Here is a 22,546-nt window from a genome sequence, read left to right on the forward strand (position 1 = left end):
ATGATGTTTCTACCAAAGGATTGGAATCAGAAGTGACGAACTAACTAGGCATAAACAATACCATACATAATTATATCCAAACCAATACTCTCAACCTACCCAATAAATACAGGAATTAACTAAAGGAACATGCTTAAAAATGTGTAATAGTAAGTGTAAACTTTAAAATCAAATCATTTACCAAATGTAAACTCGTGGTCGGAGGTTGAGGTTAGGTGAGCAGGTAAGATGGAGCAGAGAAATACAGTGTGCTTCTTGTATGGCGTATAATTGGAAAGTACATAAAACATTGTAGTTGCTCAGTTTTTGCAGACGATATGAAAATATATAGACCTGTTAAGTCGCTGGAAGATGTACGTCTCATTCAAGAGGATCTGAACAGTATAAAACAATGGTGTGACCAAAACTATATGTCCTTGAACGTATCTAAATGCAACCATATTAAATTCACCAAAAACATCAATAAGGTAGAATCCTCGTATTTAATCGGCAGCGGGCATATAAAAGAAGTGACTGAAATTCGAGACTTGGGGGTGATACTGGACAGTAAGTTGAGTTTTAGTGCTCACTACGACCATATTATTGCAAAATCTTTTAAAATGTTAGGATTTATAAAAAGATCATCAAAAAAATTTAAAAACTCTAACACCAAAATTCTTCTCTTTAATGCTCTAGTTAAGAGTAGTCTCGAATACTCAAGTGTTATTTGGAATCCTATGTACAATGTACACAATACCAGATTAGAACGTGTGCAAAAATCATTCACAAGGCATCTTGCATACCATGAAAAGGGATTTAGTAGAAGGAACGACTACAATTCCCGCTTAGAATATTTTAAAATGGTATCGTTAGAAAATCGTAGGCAGCTAATGGATCAAATTTTCCTTTGGAAAATCATCAACCACCAAATATGTAGTCCCGAAGCGCTCGCAAGAATATCTCTTTCCGTCCCGAGATCAAACCGTCGCCTTCCTCATACGTCAACTTTCTACATACCTGTACTAAAAGCAAATACCACCCGAAACTCCCCTGTATACCGTATGTTAATGGGGTACAATAGGATAAACGCTAGACTTCACGAAAAAAATAAAGATATTGACGTTTATCATGACTCTCTCGGCTCATATAGGAATAAAGTACTGGACGCCCTACATTTAGGTTAATTAGGTTTAGGTTTTTATTATATCTACTCATAGTTGCATGTTAGTTTAAGTAAGCTGTTGTAAGTTGTAAATATAAAAATGTTGTGTTCACCTATAATTGGGGTACATACGTGAACAATTATTGTATAAAATAATATTAAAACCTTTATGTATGATATCCTGTTGGTGTAACCTTATATATAAATATATAAATAAATAAATAAATCAAAATTATATAAATGTTACCTATACTAAACGTTGAGGTATAAGAGTAAATTAAATGGACGTTGGACGTAGTTAAATATTAAATGTAATAAGTACTGAAAAATCAGTAAACTCTTCGAATTTGCCAACCAGATCTCTTATGATTAGTTACCATGAATCAACTAATAAAAAAGCTTAATTTCTTCAAAACCAATCAAAAGTTAAATGTATCTAGACACAGACATATCATGTATGTCTGTATATCTAGGCCAGAATATACAGTACAGTCACTAGTGTTTTGTACTTACTGAAACTACACCCACGAGCAATGAAAAACTTCCAGTGATATCGGTAATGGTACTAACTTTTTCATTACCCGTGAGTTTTATTTTGCAGTGCACTGATAAACATTAGTGTACCAGCTATAATTTTAGCACAGTTACAGTTCGCCCATAAAGCTTAGTAGTTCTGAAGTTGGCAGCGACTTTTGTAACTTGTGAAGCCCCAATTTCTCCATATTCGGTTATCTAACCGACCATTGATTGGTTCATCAATTATACGTCATCTTCATATAAAATTCTTGACAGATGTGTCAAAAGTCAACCACTAATACCTGGTTATGCTCTAACCGACCATGGAGAAATTGGCACTAAACTTCATATTCATTCTTTCAAAGATTGACAGTTGATTAGTTTGACAAAGCATAAAAGTATAATCGCAGCCAAGTTCAAAACTACCAAGTTGTTTGGATCGAACTGAACCAATACTTTTAAAGTTTTAACCAATCTGAACTGCCATAGAAAAATGATAAAGTAACAATAAGAATGCATAAATCACCCGAATTTAGATCAGCTGTTACCAGAGTAACATAGATTTCACTATATTTTACTGAAGAATCCACTTTTTCTATTTGTTTATAAATACCTACTATACTATCCTAATTCCGAGTGAAAGAGTCTGGTGCAACTATTTATTGCTAAATATCAAGTTTAGTGCTCATAACTATACCTTACATTACGAAAACGGTATTTTTTCCCTTAAATTCCATAAGAACTATCCACCGTATTCATAAAAAATGTATTTCACAGATAACCTTTTTAGAATTAATCATTATTATCAATTAGTTTGCTTTAGATCAGTGTTTTTCAACCTGTGGGTCGCGACCCCCTGGGGGGTCGCGAAGCTTCTGTAGGGGGGTCGCCAAAGGGCGAAAAAACTGGGAACTTTAGTAAAAAAAACAATAAAGACAATTAGTATTATTTTATTAAGAAAGACTTTAAAAATACTTTTACTTAAAATTTTCTTAAATGCAAAGGCTGAGCTATTATCTCATCGTGGATATGTTTTAGTAGTATAATGAGCCTCTGTATCTAGCCTTTGTGGACTATGAAAACGCCTACAACTCCATCGAGATATGGGCAATTTTGGAAGCGTTGCAGAGATTTCAAATCGACTGGCGCTATATCGAGGAGTTGAGGAGTCTGTACGATACCGCTGGACAATGGACATGGCATATGTATAAATGGAAAGTACATGTCACACCTATCTGCTTCGCGGACGACATCGTTATTATGGCAGAACCTCTGCAGGAACTCAGCTGGAAGTGGCCTAAATGCTGCTTCCCGACGTGTAGGCCTCGGTATGAAGACGAAAGTCATGTACAATGCTCACATCAAACCGGAGCAGGTCGTCGTTGGTGAGGCAACAATCGAAGTTGTGCAAGAATATGTCTACCTCGAGCAGACTTATCGGCTAGGCAGAAGCAACTTCGACAAGCAGGCTGAAGGCGCATCCAACTGGGTTGGGCTGCATTCGGAAACTTAGTCACATATTCTCCTCGGCCATTCCTCAGAGCCTGAAGACAAAAGTCTTCAACCAGTGAGTCCTGCCAGTGATGACGTATGGTGCAGAGACGTGGGCACTGACGGTTGGACTAGTCCACCGATTTAAAGTCGCTCAGCGTGCTATGGAGAGAGCTATGCTTGGGGTTTCTCTGATAAATCGTATCAGAAATGAGGTTTTCCGTCAGTCAGAGGATTAAGATTACTGAAATAGCTGTCAAGATATGCAAGCTGAAGTGGTAGTGTGCTGGTTATATCTGCTGAAGAACCGATAGCCATTGGGGTAAACGAGTTCTCGAGTATAGACCACGAATACGTGGGTGGCCTTCCTGCCTGGTTCAAAGACGACGCACCACCACAAGTATTAATTTTTTTGTAAAGACAGGTGTTTTGTCTTTTTATTTTTAATTCACCCTTGAAAACTTTTATTCAACAAATTTAAATGCTGAAAAAAGGCAAAAAGAAAAAGCTAATTTCGAAAAAGAAATTCCGGATCGCAATGGCATTATTCGTACGTACCTATGCACATGGCCACACGTATCCGATGTAAGTATGTAATTGTACTTCGAATCATAATCATGGAGACCATAAATACGTCGTCTGGAATGAATATTGGGAATACTGTAACATACACATACATACATGATAAAAAACCCAAAGAGTCAAGGGGGTCGCGAAATATTTTTTTATACCAGGGGGGTCGCGTCATGAAAAAGGTTGAAAAACACTGCTTTAGATAATATAAAATTATGTTTTATATTTTTTTTATTACAACTAGCGGACTGAACTTTTCTTTTGAGATTCAAAAATGAGGTCCTCCAATTAACTTTTATTACGTATAAAAATCAGGTGATTATTTCAATAAATTCTAGGTACACAGCACAACTAATTGAAAACTAATGCAAGAAACTAAATGTTATTGATTGTATTCTTTTGTTTTCTTTTGAGTGCCAAGCCAAATCTTCTTTTGCCTTTTTTCAGTAGTTTTGCCATCTTTACTAAAAGCTATTCATTTGTTCAAAGTCTATTTTTAATTGAAAATCTTAACGTACGAGTATCGTTAGCTGAGCTTTACCGTCGGGTCTGCACAAAAAAATGTCGAACTTCGTATTATATCCATAGAATTGTCAGTTAGCTATTAACATTTTTTTCTTATGATCTCAAACCAAAAACACATTGCTTTTCTTTTGCAAAAAGGTTAATTTATTTGACAACATAATTTGAGGTTGAGAATATATCACGGACAGCTCTTTTGATGTCACATTTAGTGATATATTACTTGATACTGAATATAATGTCAGAGGCGATTTGATAAATACAGCAAAGAATGTGATTTTTTTAATAAATTACCATCTTCAATCATTTTGTTGGACGGAAATGTTTTACTTTGAATAATATCAGCCATTTTCAATGTAACTAACACATGACAAATCTCATAATACACTAATGCAAAACTAAAATAAACCAATGGCTTTTTAGAAGCAGATAGTTGCACAAGTCGTGGCAAGCACAGATATTGTTAATACTTCAAACTCTTTAAACCCAAGAACTTTTAAAAGTTCTTAAAGCCTTAAAATGCATCATTAAGAACGAAAACTTTTTTTCAGAAACTTCAATAGATTAGCTACCTGATAGACTATTCGCATTTCTCTGAAATGTTTGGTTAAAATTTTTACAAACCGTTTCCGTTCATGGACATTATGAACAGGTTAGATTATCCCTTTGCTCGAGACGTCTCAAAATAACTTGAAGACATGTTTAAATGAAAGTCAAGGCATACCGAGAAGCCCTTAAGAAGACGTTTAACTGTTTACTTTAGAGCGAAAATAGATCCACTCAGCATATGGTTGAGATGAACGGTCTAAACGTAAGGTAACCAACCCGGCCAAATAGCTTTCGGCCGTAAAAGAAACGGTTTTTATAACCCTTTTGTTTACAAAACAATGCATTTAGTCCATCTTATCTGTGTTCTGGGACTTTGTTTGAAATGTCAGCTCGACGTTGTTTGTCTTGTATTATAGTTTGATCTTTTGTTTGAATTAGAATATCATTTGTTTTGTTGTAAATCACTTTCTAATGTTCAGCGCCTGTTTGACTACTGTCAGTGTTTTTGTCCAATCAGTAAACTTTCATTTTACTGTCGATTTTAAGACAATTTCGATTTTTTAATTGGCAGTTTCGCAAATTTTATTTAACATTATGCCCATTACTGGAAGTTGCGACGAAAAACAAGAGAAGCCAAGTAAATACACCGGCGACACAGCGTCATTAATTCAACGTTGAAACAAATCAATATTCTTTTAATGGGGTCCGGTATTTTCCTTAATTTATGCACATATCTTATTTTTACGTAGGATTGTCATGATACTTGATATTTCTTTCGTTATCAAAAGTTCTTGGGTTTTGTTATTTAAAGATGAAATAAATTAAAAGATATTATCCAAGACACTACCTAAAAGCTTAGATTTGGCTTGAACTTCAAAAGATCCAGTCTTAAATCTATCTAAATATATTCAGCTGTCACTAATATGCGTATGGCTTAACCGAAAACCAGTCACTATTTCAAACTACTATTTAACTATTTGACTATGTATATTTCGTTTCTTGCGAAATATTTTATGGTGAACGAGGCAAAATGGCACGGTTGTGCTTATTAACTTAGAGCCTTTTTTCTCTATAAAATTAATAAAGAAGATGGCTGTATATGTAGAGTATTTTGTTGGTATATACCAAGACTATTCACTTTAAAGAATAGATCTTGATTAGTAATTACAACACGGATTTAATGGAGTTCATCTCAAGATGAAGATTGATAACTTCGAAAATATAAGTCTCATCGTTATTCATTCATGTTATCTGCTTCGAGTTTTGTTTGAGTGTAATTACAATTTGTTTTTTGTAGTTTCCATTCTAGACACCATGACTTGTCAAATTTTGATGAGAATCATATTTCTAAAGTATTTACAGTAAATTAATTATATACGAAGCTTGCAAATGCGTATTCAGTCGATCGAAAACGTTAAGAGTCAATAAAATGCAGTCAATTTGAGATAATAAATATAACGGTGTTTTATCACATATTAAAAAGCATAAAAGAAAATTTACATTCTAAATAAAAGCAAAAATCACAGTTTCACGACAAGATTTTTAACTTGTCGGTGGGTTTTTAAAAAATAATATCTAAATTAAACATTTACAGTAATAGTAGGGAAAATAAAATTGTCTTTTGAACTTTTTTATTTTTAGAAGCTAACTTGGTTTGCATAGTTGTCTATAATATCTGGGCTTAGTCTCATCGAAATATCATGGTAATTTTGGTGTCCACAATTGCCATAATGAAAAGACATGAGAAATGTTCACGTCTAAGCTTTAAGAAACCTAATTTACCATTATATATGTTAACATTTTTATATATATATTTAACTGAGTTTATAACTACATAGTTGCAATTTTCCATATAAAATGAACGTTACCATTGTATATAATAGGTTTATAGTTCGATTATTTATAGTAGGCCTGGTAGGTACATCTAAATGTTACATTAGTTAGTTAGGCTTTTGAATTCAGGTTCCAACTTATTGACTATAATGTATCTTATCTGGAACTTTATCCCCGGAACTAGAAGCTTGTGTCCAGTTAAACGTTTGATATTCACAAAATTAACTTTTCGGCACCACTTTCGTAATTGAAATCAAAAATTCTGGTCAGACCTACACTTAAAAAACCCTACTTCAATTTATTCACAAAACATGTTTTCTTTACAGTCGATCGATGAAATTAGTAACTTTTATCTTGCTATCGTCGTATCTACGTACTTACACTAGAAAGTCATCCACAATCCACATCCTGGGGCACAGTCAGGCCTAGGCCTTCACTACACTAAAACAATCTCATAGTCGTCCAAGAACTGAACCTTCACGGTCCTCACAGTTTCGACCTCACAGCACTGCACTTCACGTAAAGACTAGAGTGTCAGGCCTCAAATGAATGGTTTGAGGCGCGTGGGCCGGGCAGGGCTTGGCGAGCAGGTCGGGTCGTGGCCGGCGCGCCGCCCGGGCGCACATTCACCGTGCCAGCGGCGCCAGCACCGCGCCCGCCGCCAACGCCAGCGCCAGAGACGACGCCAGCGCCGCTCCCCGCGAGTACGACAGCTCCTCGCTCTTCACCACCTCGTTGGGAGACTTGTCGTACTTGTGCGTCTTCTTGGTCACAGGCTTGAAGGTGGTGGTGGTTGTGGTGGTGAGCTGCGTGGTTGGGGGTAGCGGCGGCGGCGGCGGCGTGGGCTGCGGCGGCGGCGCAGGCGACTGCTCCTCCGGCTTGCAGCACACACGGAAGACAAGCTTCATGTTGTGGCTGAGGCAGCGGCCGCCGATGCGCCGGTGCAGGTCGTCCTTGCTCGACGTGCTGATGAAGTAGTAGTCCTTCCCCGGCAGGAACTCCAGCCCGCCCGGCTGAGGCGTGAACGGTCTGAACGTGATCGTGAAGAACATCAGTTTGTGCGGCTTATCACATATCGCTATAATTCGGGGGTTCGGATTCGTTATTCTACACGTATCGTATTCCTCTTTGCTAACGTTGTAAATTATGTATTTCTCCGTATCCTCCTCGTAGGTCCCTGGGGCGTACACGGGACATATTATATTCACCTGGTCGTATTCGAACTGAGCGTTGCCCTTATTCAAGTCGAATACGTGGTCTGTGTTGTCTATTCTAAATATGCTGTTTGTGGTGTTCCAGTGGATGTAGAAGGATTTCGCGTAATTTCCCATTACGCTTTCTATGAAGAATATGAGCACGAGGATGGTCCAGGGCGTCTGCCGAAGGCCGAGGTAGGCGAGGGAGACCATTGTGACTGTCCTCGCTAACCAGATATTCTCATAATTCGCGAGAGCCGATCGAAGGCGGAGCTCGAAGCCTACAACAAAAGCGCCGCCTCACAGCACTATTTATCTTCTCCTGCACGCACTTCGATCCATTTTTAGCGTAAAACAAACGCCAACACAACTGAAATCACACACAAAAACGTTCACAAAGCACAGAATATTCACTTGCATAGCGCTACGAACGAAAGCTGTTCGGTCGAGTCCACCATGTTTCGTTCGGCCGTCCGCAAGCCAGATTCTATTCACCGATAAATGAGGAATTCCGTGAGACGTGGCCGGCCGTAGAGCGTCGGAACTGGTCACTTTGTGTAAATTCACAGCACTATGAACACTGGGTTGTTGTTGTACGCGACTTTTTGTGTTAGGGGAAAGGAGGAATAAATCAATACATCACAGATTTTTTACAATAGTGAGGAGTTCTTTGTATTGGGGAGCGTCGCGGAGTGGGGCGGAGAAGTCAGCGCCGCGCGGCGACGAAGCAAACTAGTGGAATGTGGTCGCGGTACGCATGCCTGGCCGCCCCCCGCGCCCCGCACAAGCGTCCCCCCCGCGCTACGGACGCGTTCAAGAATTGAGCTTTTCGAAACCGTTCGATTTTCAAAATTTATTATTTTGTTTTCACGCGTTCGTGTAAATAATTGTAAACATTGACTTCAATTATTGTTGAGGACATATTTTTGATTGTTTTGTTAAGGATTTTATTCATGATTTTTATGTTGAAACATGGGTTGTTTTTTAAATTTCGTGAACGCAGCGAAAGCTCGTTCGTGTAGAGCTTCTGTGTTCCGCAGTCGCAGTCGGTCGAACTTTTGCTTGAGGTCTGAATGGACAACGATTTTGATGTCTATTTTGATGCAGACTGCTTGAGCTTTTTGCTGTAAAGACCTGGATACCTACCTATTTGTTATCGTTATATTATAAAAAATAGGATACTTAATTATTAAGAATAGATAGGTACTAATAGGATTCTTAAAATTTAAATATAATTATTATGTCTACCATTTTGCATATAAATACCAGGACACATACGGTATGTAAGTACTCTATATGGGTATGTAAATATAACTCACAATAGGACAGGTATTGCTATTTTTATATGAATATCTAGCTAGGTAGGTATCTAGGAACAGATTGATATTAAGTACATATTTAAATGTCGCCTACCTTTCACCTGTGTCCTTAGATTTACAATACAAAGAAGATGGAGTGTCAGTGAAAAAGAAACGTCTTGACAAATAACGTATCTATAACATTTTAATGACTTAACTCATTTTTATTTATTTTGTAAATTCCTAGTTTGGTGATTCGATAAACAATTTTTATGTTTTTATAATTACTTATAAATACTTTTTGATGTTTTTTCCAATGATTTGCTTAACTGATCACTTATGTAACTAGGAAGGTTCCTACAATTCTTCATTTCCTTACCAATTTTAGTAGTAAAGTTGTTCAGAATTACTCTTACAGTCACCCCCTTTTTGCAACACTCTGTATAATGTCACCCTGGGCAGTCAGCGACTGACGCTAATCTGTCACCAACGGTGCGGTGACAAACGCTAGTCTTATACAGTGCGACAAACTTATCTCTTCCGGTGAGACCGAACTAAATTGATTCATATCTTATTATTCACTAATGAATTGTATATTGTTAAGGATAAGATCCCAAGATAAGAGGGTTTATTAATACCGCAAGGGCGAATTACTACTATAAGCAATCTTAAAATCTTATAGAATTAAGAAATATTAGGCATTTATGTGAGCTGTCACCGGAACAGATAAGTTTGTCACACTATAGCTCTAATGCTTGTCATCGTTTGTCAAGCAAGAATAAGTGAATTCTATCATAAGCATTAAAGCCATAAATCGTTTTCAGCTAGCTATCTCAGTCTATTTATCTGTGTAGGTAGGTATAATACCCATACTACAGGCTCTGCCTAGTTTGGGGTTAGATGGCCATGTGTGAGATGTCCCCACAATTACCTTTCAAGGGACGCCGCGCTTACTGCATCAATATCTACCAGTCAACCATCAGACGGACAATCTACAACTACAAAGAAGCACTAGCGAGGCTATTCCTTTCCGCTCCAGTTATTCAACCTCGAATATTCACGTCTCGTCAAACTAATACTTATTAAGGCATATTAGTAAGAATATAGAAGGTATGATTACAGAGTGTTTGAAAAAGGGTATTTAAAAAAGTTGAGAGAGTAAGTATTAATAGTAAATAAATAAATATGTGGGGACATTTCACTTCACCAAGCGTTGGTCCACAGCGGAAGATCCAAAAAAAACCAAAATTTATCTTAGAGATTTATTCCCAAAAAGTTACAATTAATTCTTAAGTCTAATTATAAGTTGACTCTAACAATGCAAGTATAGAAGTGAAGACAAGGTAATCGCAATCGCGGTGATTCCGGGGAACGAAGCACGTTTTGCAATTCAGCATACTCGTGACCGCGGGCGACGCATGTCGAGGTATCGAGGGCATGCGGCGTCAGCGCAATGCTAGGTGAGCGCGAGCGTAACACCTCCCCCCGAAGATCAGCAACTATTTGAGGGTGGTTCTCGAAAATGTTGCTGTCACGAAGTGTGGATCGACTTTCGCTTTGTCCTGGATTTCGGCGTATATCCCTTCTGGTACATTTGATGTCTCTGGGTTATCTTTTCTTTCAGCAATCGTTGCTTTGTTACGACGGTTACGAAGAATAAGTGCAATGATTAGTGCACTTGCACTGAATAGGATAGCGTAGATCGGTATAGTGGTGTGGTACAGGCTGTAGTCCGTTGTTCGGTCGGGTTGAATTGGGGGTTGCAACGACAGTTTCGTGTTGGTTGCTTGTAGAGCTTCCAGATTTATCGAATGCAGTTGCAGAGTTGGTCCATCTGGTCCAGAGGTATTCTGGTTTTCTGGGAATATTTGGCTAATTTTTATGACTTGTCCTTTGATTCTATCGTTTCGGTTTGAGATTGTGAATTCAGGAGTCTGTAGATAGCAGTTCTGTGGTATTGTAGCTAGATAGCTGCCTTGGAGGTTGTGGAATTCGTCTTGGCTGCAGGATGTGTGGACTCTGGTTGGCCTTGGGAAACTCAAGGTGTAGTGTTTCTCGTCGAGTTGCTCGTGGGCTTCCATGGTCAGGTTGATGCGGGTTGGCTTGCAGGTGTCGTAGATTCGCTGCTCCGCGAGTAGGTGGCGGATGCAGTCGGGTTCTTCCCGTAGTTGATGGTTGAACTTCTCCTCGCAGAGATACCATGGATTGAACTTCGGACATTCTGTCTCCATGTACACGTAATCTTTCTCATGAATTGCTACATAGGGTAGGGGTGGAATAATGGATTCGTGGAATTTATTTGGGATTATGGATAGTTTGAATAGGGAATATACTTTAGGAGAGACAATCGGAAACTTAAAAACTAGTATTACTTCGCTATTTGCGTAATATGAACCTACTTTTATTAGGTCATAGTACTCTCTAATATCTACGTCTAATAACTCATCTAAATTATATAAAGATTTTAATCTAATTAGCATTTCTTTCAAAGAGGCTCTGCTCAGTGAAGAATGGTAAGTGCTCGATGCACGAACAAAGGCTAATATATTATCAATTCTAAGTAATTCAAAAAATAGCTTATCTATATTATCCCCTAAAATAAGTAAAAACTGAGCAAAGTGAGCATACCTCACGAGTTCATCATCATGATGGTAATTACTAATCATGATGGTGTCTAGGACCTTTTTTATTTTTGCCTGATTATTAGCAATAGTATTAAGTATATTTGAGTGTCTGGACATCCACTCCTTACTTAAACTTATATGATTATTAAACTCGGAAAATAATTTGTTCTCGTTACTTGAAAGTATTTTTAATGCAGTGTCGTAACGCAGAGCGTCAGTGTAGTCTAAATTCCCTGATATCCCCTTTATAATGGAACCCAGACCGTTAATGAGTCCTCTCTTGGCTCGACCCGGTTCAAAACTCAACAGCTGTTCAGATACTTTTTGCAACTTATCTTTAAGATAATCTAAGTGGGGTTGGAAAAGAGATAATGTTTTATTATTTAATTGAGGCTGAAAACTATTTAATTGACTTTGTACTAGGTCTATTTTAGTTTGTATGTCGGCTAAGTTTATAGGTTGGAGGAACGAGTGATAGTGGGATATTATACGTGCTGGTCCGATTTTAAATGGTAGTAGTCCCGGTCCGTTATCCAGTCGATCAAGTGTTATCTCTTGCCCGTGGGTCTGGTGCAGGAGAAGGGTCAGTAGTATCCTGTAACAATTTAGGGTTCTTAGGTACCCGTTTTAAACGCGATTTAGCGACAGGGCCACGTTTCTTTTTGGTATATATATGAATGGGTAAATCGGCTAGTACCGTGTCTTTAGTGAACCGTGGAGCTAACTTTTGACGCGCAGCGAGGGGGTTTTTGACAAAGACTGGTTGGTCAGGGTTGTACGTGGGTTCAGGTTCCCTGTTCTTGTTAATATTCTCCATTATATTTTCTCGGCGTTCGGTACAGGAATCGTGGATTAACTCATATACTTTAATCATTTTGTCTCGGTGCTCCTGGGTATACTGTTGTAACAATAATTCGGATAGATCGATACTAAGGGGGTCGCGAGGATCGAAGTGACCGTTAATTATCTCAATTGGGCGGCATTTTGTGAAGCTATGGATAGAACTATTGTATGCGAGGATTGCGTAGGGCATAAGATTGATGACAGATTCATCTTTCCGTTCGAGTTTCAGTATTCTTAGATGTTCCAGTATGGTTGAGTGAAAACGTTCAACTATACCGTTTTCATTAGGGGTGTGAGCTAGTATTTTATGGTGCTGTATCTTATGAAGCCGTATAAATTCAGAGAACAGCTGGTTAGTGAATTCCGTACCGCGGTCCGTAACCACTATCATAGGTACTCCGTGATGAGTACAGTACCCTAGGAGAGCTTGGATTACGCTAAGGGCTGTACCATCCCTCAGGTAATAAGCTTGGGCGTATTTAGAAAACGCGTCGACAATGGTTAGGTATTTTTCGTTGTGAGCTGTAAAGAGATCTAGGTGGACAATCTCAAATGGTTTCGTAGGTGGTGGCACTACGTGAAACTGTTGCCTTACTGGGTTTCGGTCGTATTTAACCTGTCCGCAAATAGTGCATTCATTTATGTATTTGGTTACGTGATCCTTCATTTTCGGCCAATAGTATTTTTTGGATAGAGCCAAGTAGCATTCAGTAATGCCACGATGATTGGTTTTACCTTCGTGGTACTTCTGAATGATCTCCTGCTGTTTTAGGTAGTCTTTAACATTATCAAGTTCAATTTTTGTTAATACTAAGTTCATAGCTGAGCTTTTGAACTGTTCCTGTATAATGGGGATGATAGCGTACATGGCTAACGGTGGGTTTATAAGAATGCCTGTTTTTACTTTGGGGTTCACGTACTCCTTTATTGCGTTCACTAAGTCCTGCTGTAAGTTTGATTCTGAAAGCTGAATGTTAGTTCTTGTGTGCGTTTCAAATGGTTTAGATACGGTCGGTCGACTTTTAATGTCACCTACTATTGTAAAGACTATCTGACGGTTGAATTTATTAAGTGGCTCGTCAGTTATGGGAACCTCTAGTATTGGGTTCTCCTCGCTTGTATGGGCGGTCTGTGTAGTGGATCCTATAACACTTGGTGGTTTTTCCGATGGGTTGGCTATAATGGAACTTATTTCCTCGTTATTGAGTTCTATTCGGCTCAGCGCGTCAGCATTCGTATTGTACTTGCCCTGCTTGTACACGACCGAGAAGTTATAATCGCTTAATTTTAGTCTCCAACGAGTGAGACGTGCGTTTGGCTCTTTTAAACTCATAACCCACTGTAGTGGTTTATGGTCAGTTACAATTTGGAACTTCCGGCCGAACAGATAAGGTCGGAAATACTTAGTAGCCCACACGATAGCTAACAGTTCTTTTTCGATCGTACTGTAATTGATCTCGCTAGTGTTAAGTGTTCTAGACGCGAAGGCTATGGGACGATCTGAACCTATAGTTCCTTGCGACAACACAGCTCCGATAGCCAGGTTGGAAGCATCGGTTGTAAGCACGAAGTCTTTCGTGAAGTCCGGGTATTGAAGGATTGGGTCGTTAGCGAGTAGGGTTTTGCATTTTTCAAAGCAATTGACATATTCCTGATCTAATGTAATTTTCGCGCCTTTTTTGAGACATTGAGTCATCGGTTTTGTTATGCGGGCAAAATCTGGGATAAATTTCCTGTAATAGCCTAATAGACCTAAAAATCTTTTGATTTCAGTGGAGGTTTTTGGAATAGGGTAGTTCTTTATAGCTTTTAGTTTCTCCGGGTTTGGTTTTATGCCTTCCCTAGTTATAACGTGCCCTAGGTAGGCTGTTTCGAGTTTTAAGAACTCCGACTTATCTAACTGGATTTTAAAGTTAGATTCGCGTAGTCTTTGGAAAACCTTCTCAAGGTTGCCTATGTGTTCCTGTAAGGATGTGCTGAATACAATAATATCGTCCAAATACACTAGACAGATCCTGTTTTGAAGATCCCTAAGGACATTGTCCATTACTCTTTGAAAAGTCGATGGAGAATTTTTTAATCCCATCGGCATCCTCAAAAATTCAAAGTGTCCATGGTCTACATTGAACGCAGTTTTCGAAATATCGGCCTCATTCATCTCGACCTGATAGAAACCTGATGCCAGGTCTAGAGTTGTAAAATACTGACAGTTGCCTAACTTGTCAAGGACTTCCGTGATGTTGGGTATAGGGTATTTGTCATCGATGGTTTTCTCGTTAAGTTTTCGGAAGTCCACTACGAGTCGCCATTTCGTTTTTCCTGATGCGTCAGCCTTTTTAGGCACCACCCAGATGGGTGCGCTCCAAGCGGAATCAGAGGGACGTATGATTCCCTGTTCTAACATTTTTTTAATCTGATCGCTAACTTCCTGTTTATGAACGAACGGATAACGATAACTTTTTGTATAAATTGGAACTTCGTCGGTTGTCCGGATAGAATGTTTTATTTTATTTGTGAATGTCAAAGGTTCGCCTTCAATATAGAATACGTCAGCATATTGAGAACAAAGCGATTCAAGATTCGCGCGTTCTTCCGCGTTAAGGTGGTCGGTTCGCAACTTAGAAAGTACCTCCTTCGCTCGTACTGAACCGCTATAATCGGTGCGCGTGCACTCAACATTATACAGTTCAGCTTGCACTGGTCGGTCCATTGAAAAGATGACGTCATTATTACTCGTGTTTGATACCTCTAAAATACCACGGTTATTTTTTACATTCGTTACACAGTCTTGTATCTTGCAGTTGGAAATTATTTGTTCCGAAACGTATGCGTCACCGTTTTGAATATTCACCGGTATTCTTATTAACTTGGAGGAATTAGCGGGAATTATTTCTTCGTATAAATTCACGTTTCGCGAGTCGTACATTTTGATAGGTATTTTAGCGTTTTGGGTTTCGAGGATTTTTGTCTTATAGTTGATGTTGCATTCGAGTCTGGTAAGAAGATCTGAGCCGATTAGACCATCGAAATAGTCATGAAAGTTATATACGAATAAAGTTAATTCGTTCGGGTCATTTAATTCATCGAAGCTAGGAATCGTTATTGAATAATCATTTTTCGTAGTGGCGTGAACATTGGTTACTTCGAAGGGGTCGTAGTTTAAGGGTAGGTGAGGAAAATGCGTATCGACAGATTTTGGACTGATAAATGACTGGTTCGCGCCGGTATCTATGAGTAGCTTCAGAGGTGGCTCAGCTATTTCTATGTAGGGTAGTTGACGTTGGGTTTGTAAATTTATTTCTATTTTGGTTTGTCTGATCGGGAATTTACGCGAAAATCCTCTTCGTTTTCAGCGTACGTGGCATTATTTTCGGAGGCCTCATCGTGGGAGGTCTCGGTATATTCGATAGACTCTTGAACGTAGTCTGATGGATATTGCGTTTCGTAAGGCTCTGCCTGATAATAGCACTCGTAATAAGGGTCGTAAAATACAGGTTGCTCCTGATTATAACTATAACAGTCATTAAAATTCATCTCGCGAGTTTTAAAATAGTTACTCGGGGGTGGATTACCGAATTTTCGCCAATCGTGACCGGTGGGTGGTAATGGTTTAGTTGAAAAGTGACTGACACCGCTCATCGGCTTGGGTCCAGTAAAATTTTGAGTGGGCGGATTACGCGGTTGCATGCGGAAAGAATTATTCTGTTGGTTATAGTTAGGGGGACGCGCCGCGAACATCTGCTGAGTCCTGGTCGGGCCCTGGTTTTGATTAAAATGCATAGGCATCGGCTTCCAGTTAGGCTGGTACATCTGTGGCGGGGCTCGCGAGGGTCCCGGCGGCATGTTATATATGAATGGTTTAGACATAGCATTCATAGGGGGCTGGTTAGGCATAATTTTAAATCCCTGATTAAATGAATTATCTGCTCCTGTGGATTGTGGCTTCCTTTCAGGAAAATGTTGGCTCCTCTGTTGCAAATAAAGGACATTAGACTCTTCCTGCACAAACTGAAGAGCTATTTCGATTGTTTCGGGTCGCATACAGCGAATGCGGGATCCCAGGGGATCTTTTAGCCCGCGCAAGAATGATTGTAAAGTTAATTTCTTATAGAGGTCACGTTTTGCCTCGATAGTGGTTGCCACATTTTCATGCAAGGAAATATATGTCATTATAGTGCTAAAAAGACTCTGACAGCGTTCGTAAAATTCATGGGGGGTGTTTGAACCTTGGGTCAAAAGAGACAAATCATTATACAGTGCGGTCTCGTCGCGATGATCTGCAAAATTATTAATAAGTGCACTGCGAATGCTAGCCCAATTTTCGGCAATACCATTGCTATTAATCGTGCGTGCGGCTGGTCCGGTAATCTTATTTAAGATTCCGTTGATAAGACAAAGATTAGACAGTTCATAATCTGGGCCTGGTTTAATATGTGCCGCAACGAGCTGGTCACACAAATGTATAAAGCGAGTTAAGACGTTCGTGTTACCGTCGAACTCTGGGAGAAGTCGTAGTGACTTATACACACTATCAACTTCGGCATTGGCATTGGCCATAGTGACTGGTACTTCTTCTTCTTCTAAGATCCTAAGCCTGTCTTGCGACTGGGACCTATTAATATTCCTAATATCTAACTTAGAGCTAGAAGCTCCCGACTGTCGTGGGTGAAAAATTTTGAAGGTAAAAGTTAACTAGGATTAAAAGAAAGGAGAGCAAACATAAGATCGATTCTGATGTACTCACAATATCATTTTGGTATCTCTGGGCGTATCAATGTCCGGATACTCTTCCACGTGTCCAACTCGTAGATTCGGATAAGACGGCGGGATCGATGCTGGAACCACTGACTCGACTTATCCTACCGACTGCGCCAATTACGTTGGTCCACAGCGGAAGATCCAAAAAAAACCAAAATTTATCTTAGAGATTTATTCCCAAAAAGTTACAATTAATTCTTAAGTCTAATTATAAGTTGACTCTAACAATGCAAGTATAGAAGTGAAGACAAGGTAATCGCAATCGCGGTGATTCCGGGGAACGAAGCACGTTTTGCAATTCAGCATACTCGTGACCGCGGGCGACGCATGTCGAGGTATCGAGGGCATGCGGCGTCAGCGCAATGCTAGGTGAGCGCGAGCGTAACACACGGCCATCCCACCCCAAGCTAGGCAGACCATGTGTTATGGGTATCGGACAGCTGATATATCTACACAAATACATAGATAGATACATATTAAATATAAATTTAATATCAACACCCAAGACCCGAGTACAAATATCTGTCTTTAAACAAATATCTGCCCCAGCCGGGAATCGAACCCGGGACCTTCGGCTTAGCAGTCAGGGTCACTAACCACTACACCAGTCGGCCGTCATCATAGTAGCATCACCATCACAACCATCACGTCCCCACTGCTGTAGCACGGGTCTTCTTCCATTGAAGGAAGGGTCTAGGCCTAGTCCACCACGCTGGCCTAGTGCGGGTTGGTGGACCTCAACACAAGCAAGCTTGTGCTGGTAGAATTGACAGATGTTTTCAGGCTGCCCGAAGGCTGAAACAGCAACTGAGACCCACGGATTAACTTACCGACTCTGTAGGTAGTACCTAATACACTTAAGTTTTTTTTATGGAAAACCAGATAAGTAGTTATTATTTTTGCGAACTTAGACGACTTAACGACGTTAGAAAGTTAACCATAAAATATGAGTCACTATTTTTAGAACACCCTTTGATACTTAAGTAAGATCAATACCACTGCCTACTAATTCTATTAGGAAACGATACAATTTTGTAGAATACAGTCTGTTTGCGTACGGGTATCATGTCCTAACACCGGTTTTCGAGAGTTTTTTTCTTAAATCTTCAATAATTAAGGTAAGGTGGGGTAAGTAACAATTATAATTTTGCTGAGACGAAGGTCCCGGGTTCGATTCCCGGCTGGGGCAGATATTTGTTTAAAGACAAATATCTGCCCCAGCCGATACCCATAACACAGGCTCTGCCTAGCTTGGGGTCAGAAGGCCGTGTGTGAGATGTCCCCACATATTATTATTAATTATACTGCGACAGGTATACATTTTAATGCGCAAAGGCATTTTTATTCATCCTCGGAAGAGGATGCCGGATGCCGAGCATAAGTAACGCCAAAAAAGAGAAATTCATAATCGCCATTGCTGAATCATACAAGTTCTGTCGGTTAAGTTAAAACAGGCTAGGTACCTAAGAATAGGCGGCCTAGAACAAAACGGAGACATTAAAAAACACAACGGAATATTACAACAAAATTACCGTTGGCATTCCGGACACCGTTGACCCTAACCGGCGAAAATTCAAAAGAAGAACAACTTTTTTCTCTGTTTACAATTTCTTTTATAACCGGCCATTGTTTTTGTCAACCCTTGCTCATCCTTGCCTTTTGTTTGGAAAAAGAAAGAAATCCGAATTCCATATTCAAATTTAACACTTTCTTTCCGTCGAAGGGTTGCCAGTCGTAAAATTTTATAAACGCAATATTAGTTGACTGGAATTTCCGTTAATTTTATGGGTAAATTTATTATTTGTTGTTTTGTTTTATGACTGTTTAGTGTGCACTAAAGTTTTAGTACTGTTGGGTGTGAATAGTAAAGTGTTAAGATTAAAAAATATTTAAAATCTTTATTCAAGAATATTTTTTTTCAATAAATATTAAGAAATACTATTAATCATTAATTAATGTTACATACTAGGAAAGCAGGTACTTTCTTAGTTACCTACGTTTAATTTCGCAGGATGTTAGGACATAAGATGTAGAGTCGGATATAGCTAACTGTGCAATGCAACAGAAACAAGTACCAACGCCAAAAAAGGCAAAACACATTCTTTGTTATTTTAACATTGCCGTGGTACGCCTTAATCTTCTTCAATTATTTAGGGCTAACAGAAATAAACAAAATTAAACTTCATAAAATCAAATTAAAGCTATCCGTAGACGAAACAATTGTTAATAATTATGGATTGTGACAATATACCTTTTCATAAATAATTTTATTAATGTCTTCTTCGTCAGCTTTCATTTCTGTCTGGGTCTGTATTTTAGCCTTAGTATTAAGAAACAGTAGCTACTTACCCTCTAAGGTAATTGTTGATAAACAGCTGATTTCACAACTTAAAATGTCATGTAAAGCTGTACCTATTGGGGACTTAAGTTTTAATTCTTTCATGAATTAGTCAAACGAAAACTCAGACCACAATATAATATTATTATTTATGCAGAGGTACATTTTATTATGTAGTTCAAAAGTGGTGTAGTTTGTGTAAATTTTTACGTATTTTTTTACTCTTGAATATCAACGTTTACCTAATAAAAATAACTATCATAAGCAAGTATAATAATAATAATAATGCCCTCAATAACTACTGAAGTGGGCGGGGCAGGGTTTTAATTTAGCCAATAGGAATCGGGCTACTAAAAGATAATAATTCCTTATCATAAACATAAAAATATGCTATAGGAGTGGCAAAATAGCTGTCTACCTAATCGGAACCCTTGCATATTTTAAAGAGGCCGTTTTTTATGAAGTACTTGTGTAAAGGGACCTTACGTAAATACAGGGTGACAAAAAAAAGACTTTGACAAACTCACGTAAATTTATATTTTATTTTAGTAGAAGAAGTAGTAGGATTTTTTACTATAATATACGGAAACTATTTACTTACCGTATAAAAACCGGGCAAAGAAGAATCTTTCAGGACGAACCTTTTTTTGTACTTTTTTGTCGCGAATTTAAAAGTTTTTTTTTAAATCTTTTTTTAGTTTATTTAAAGTTGTAGACCAAAACTGTTTCAGGATGACCAATTCATCCCCACCTGCTTACTACCTCTATAGCACTGATGCATCACCCTGTATCTATAGCACTGATGTACCACGATCTCGTCAACTTTCAATAGAAATTCGACAAAAGACGTACACATAAAGTATGATTGATTGCTTCGCCTTTTCTTGCCCGTAATGGTCAGCGCTTAGCGGAGTGATGGGAAAAAGTATCGATACTTAATAAATAATAATAATAAATATGTGGGGACATCTCACTCACGGCCATCCGGCCCCAAGCTAGGCAGAACCTGTGTTATGGGTGACGGACAGCTGATATATCTACATAAATAGATACATACATATTAAATAGATAAACGACAACCAGACACAAGGCAAACACAAGTGCTCATCACACGAATGTTTGCCGTGGGCGGGATTCAAACCCGCGGCCCCAAGCTTCGGAAGCAGCTTCACTACCGTCTAAGCTACGGTGCCGTACTTCCTACGATTATACTCATACATAATATACAGGATGTGCAAAAAGAGTATACTAAGCCGAAACCTACATGTGCAGCACGTTGTTTCTATACACGGAAATGAAATCAGAATGTCAAAATTCGCAAAAAGAGAATTCATTCTCCGTAGAATAAATTCTCGTGACCAACAAAGTTTCTATGGAAAAAAAACGTGAATTTTGACATTCTGATTTCTTTCCCAGTCTTAGATATAACATGCTGCACACGTAGGTTCCTTAGTGTACACTTTTTGCTCACGACTGTAATTCCCGAAGGGGTAGTAACCATCACAACCCATCATATCCCCACTGCTGGGGCACGGGTCTCCTTACAATGACGTGAGGGTTTTAGGCCTAGTCCACCACGCTGGCCTAGTGCGGGTTGGTAGACTGAGCAAGCTTGTTCTGAGAGAGTTGTCGGGTAAGTGGTCAACTGACAGAGGTTTTCAATCTGCCGCAACAGCAATAGGGACCCACACGGCTTAACGTGCCGTCCGAAGCACGGAAGCGCCCAGAAAACAACTACTTGAAATCGGTCACCCATCCAATCCAATGAAAGACCGTGCTTCAATGATAAGTTACGATCACTGAAGCTAGCTCAACTACGGACGCTTTGGACTATACCTAGTATTTACGTAAATAAAAAGTAGTAGTGACGACCGAATGGCGTAGTGGTTAGTGACCCAGACTACTGAGCCGAAGGTCCCGGGTTCGATTCCCGGCTGGGGCAGATATTTGTTTAAACACAGATATTTGTTCTCGGGTCTTGGATGTGCCCGTAAAATGGCAATAGGCCCACCCCCTATTACATGGGGACTAACAGAACATTGGCGAAAAGTGGGTGCAGCAACCTGCCTACCCCGCAAGGGAGTACATTAGTACTAGGTGTGAGTGTTTGTTTTTGTTTATTTTTTATATAAAAAGTACTTAGGTAGGTCCCCATCCCATCACTAGTTTGTTTTGGGGCCAATAAAAAAGAAATTCGGTGGAGTGTTTAACTAAAATGACATTACGGTATTTTTTATTTGTAAAGGATCGTAAATACTTTGTCAAAAGTTTTATTTCTTTTAAGTTCGCTTTAAGGGGTTATCAACTTATCATTATCGTTAATAGATAGTCTTTAGATTTTGGCATGAAATTGATTTTGTAAAAATGTTTTTAGTTAATTTTAGTTGAGGATAAAGTTTTTTAACATTGGTGGTCAAACCAAACGACAACAGAGCCTCTAGTAGGTACGGGCTTTTCAATTTACAAAAAAAGAAAAAAGTTTCGGTTTTCTTCTGTCATCTGCATACATTACTTACCTCATCTTTCAAAAGTTTGATAATAGCTTCCGCGCTGAAACTATTTTCATGAAGTACGGTGGCCTGCGCCTAAAAGTGAGTTTTTAAAATAGCGATCTCAAGCTCACATGCTGCTCAAGCACATCCATATAAACACCACTCCTACATACATCACACACAACACGTCCCCGGATTTATAACAGATGTAGCTGGTCCCTTCATCATCAGGGATCGCTATTTTAAAAACTCCGCTTGTATACTTTTAGGCGCAGGCCGCCGTGCCTATTCCCTTATACATATTCTTATATTCTATCTTTAGTATTAGAACTAAAGTTGTTGCCAATTTTTGCTCTTTATGTAACACCCTGT

The 22,546-nt window shown here is 39.0% G+C and overlaps 1 protein-coding gene across 1 annotated transcript; it reads right to left on the minus strand.

Annotated features, from left to right (window-relative positions):
- Positions 1-4,389: 4,389 nt before the first annotated feature.
- On the minus strand, positions 4,390-8,565 carry LOC105393865 (ephrin-A4). The gene has a single exon (XM_011565680.3). The coding sequence runs from the start codon at positions 8,032-8,034 to the stop codon at positions 7,252-7,254; it is 783 nt and encodes a 260-aa protein (XP_011563982.1). The 5' UTR covers positions 8,035-8,565; the 3' UTR covers positions 4,390-7,251.
- Positions 8,566-22,546: the final 13,981 nt, after the last annotated feature.

This window comes from Plutella xylostella, chromosome 2 (assembly GCF_932276165.1).
Source record: "Plutella xylostella chromosome 2, ilPluXylo3.1, whole genome shotgun sequence".
NCBI lineage: Eukaryota > Metazoa > Arthropoda > Insecta > Lepidoptera > Plutellidae > Plutella > Plutella xylostella.

Excerpts from the sequence above, each read along its gene's own strand:
- LOC105393865 (XM_011565680.3), bottom strand. The coding sequence starts at position 8,034 with ATGGTCTCCCTCGCCTACCTCGGCCTTCGGCAGACGCCCTGGACCATC.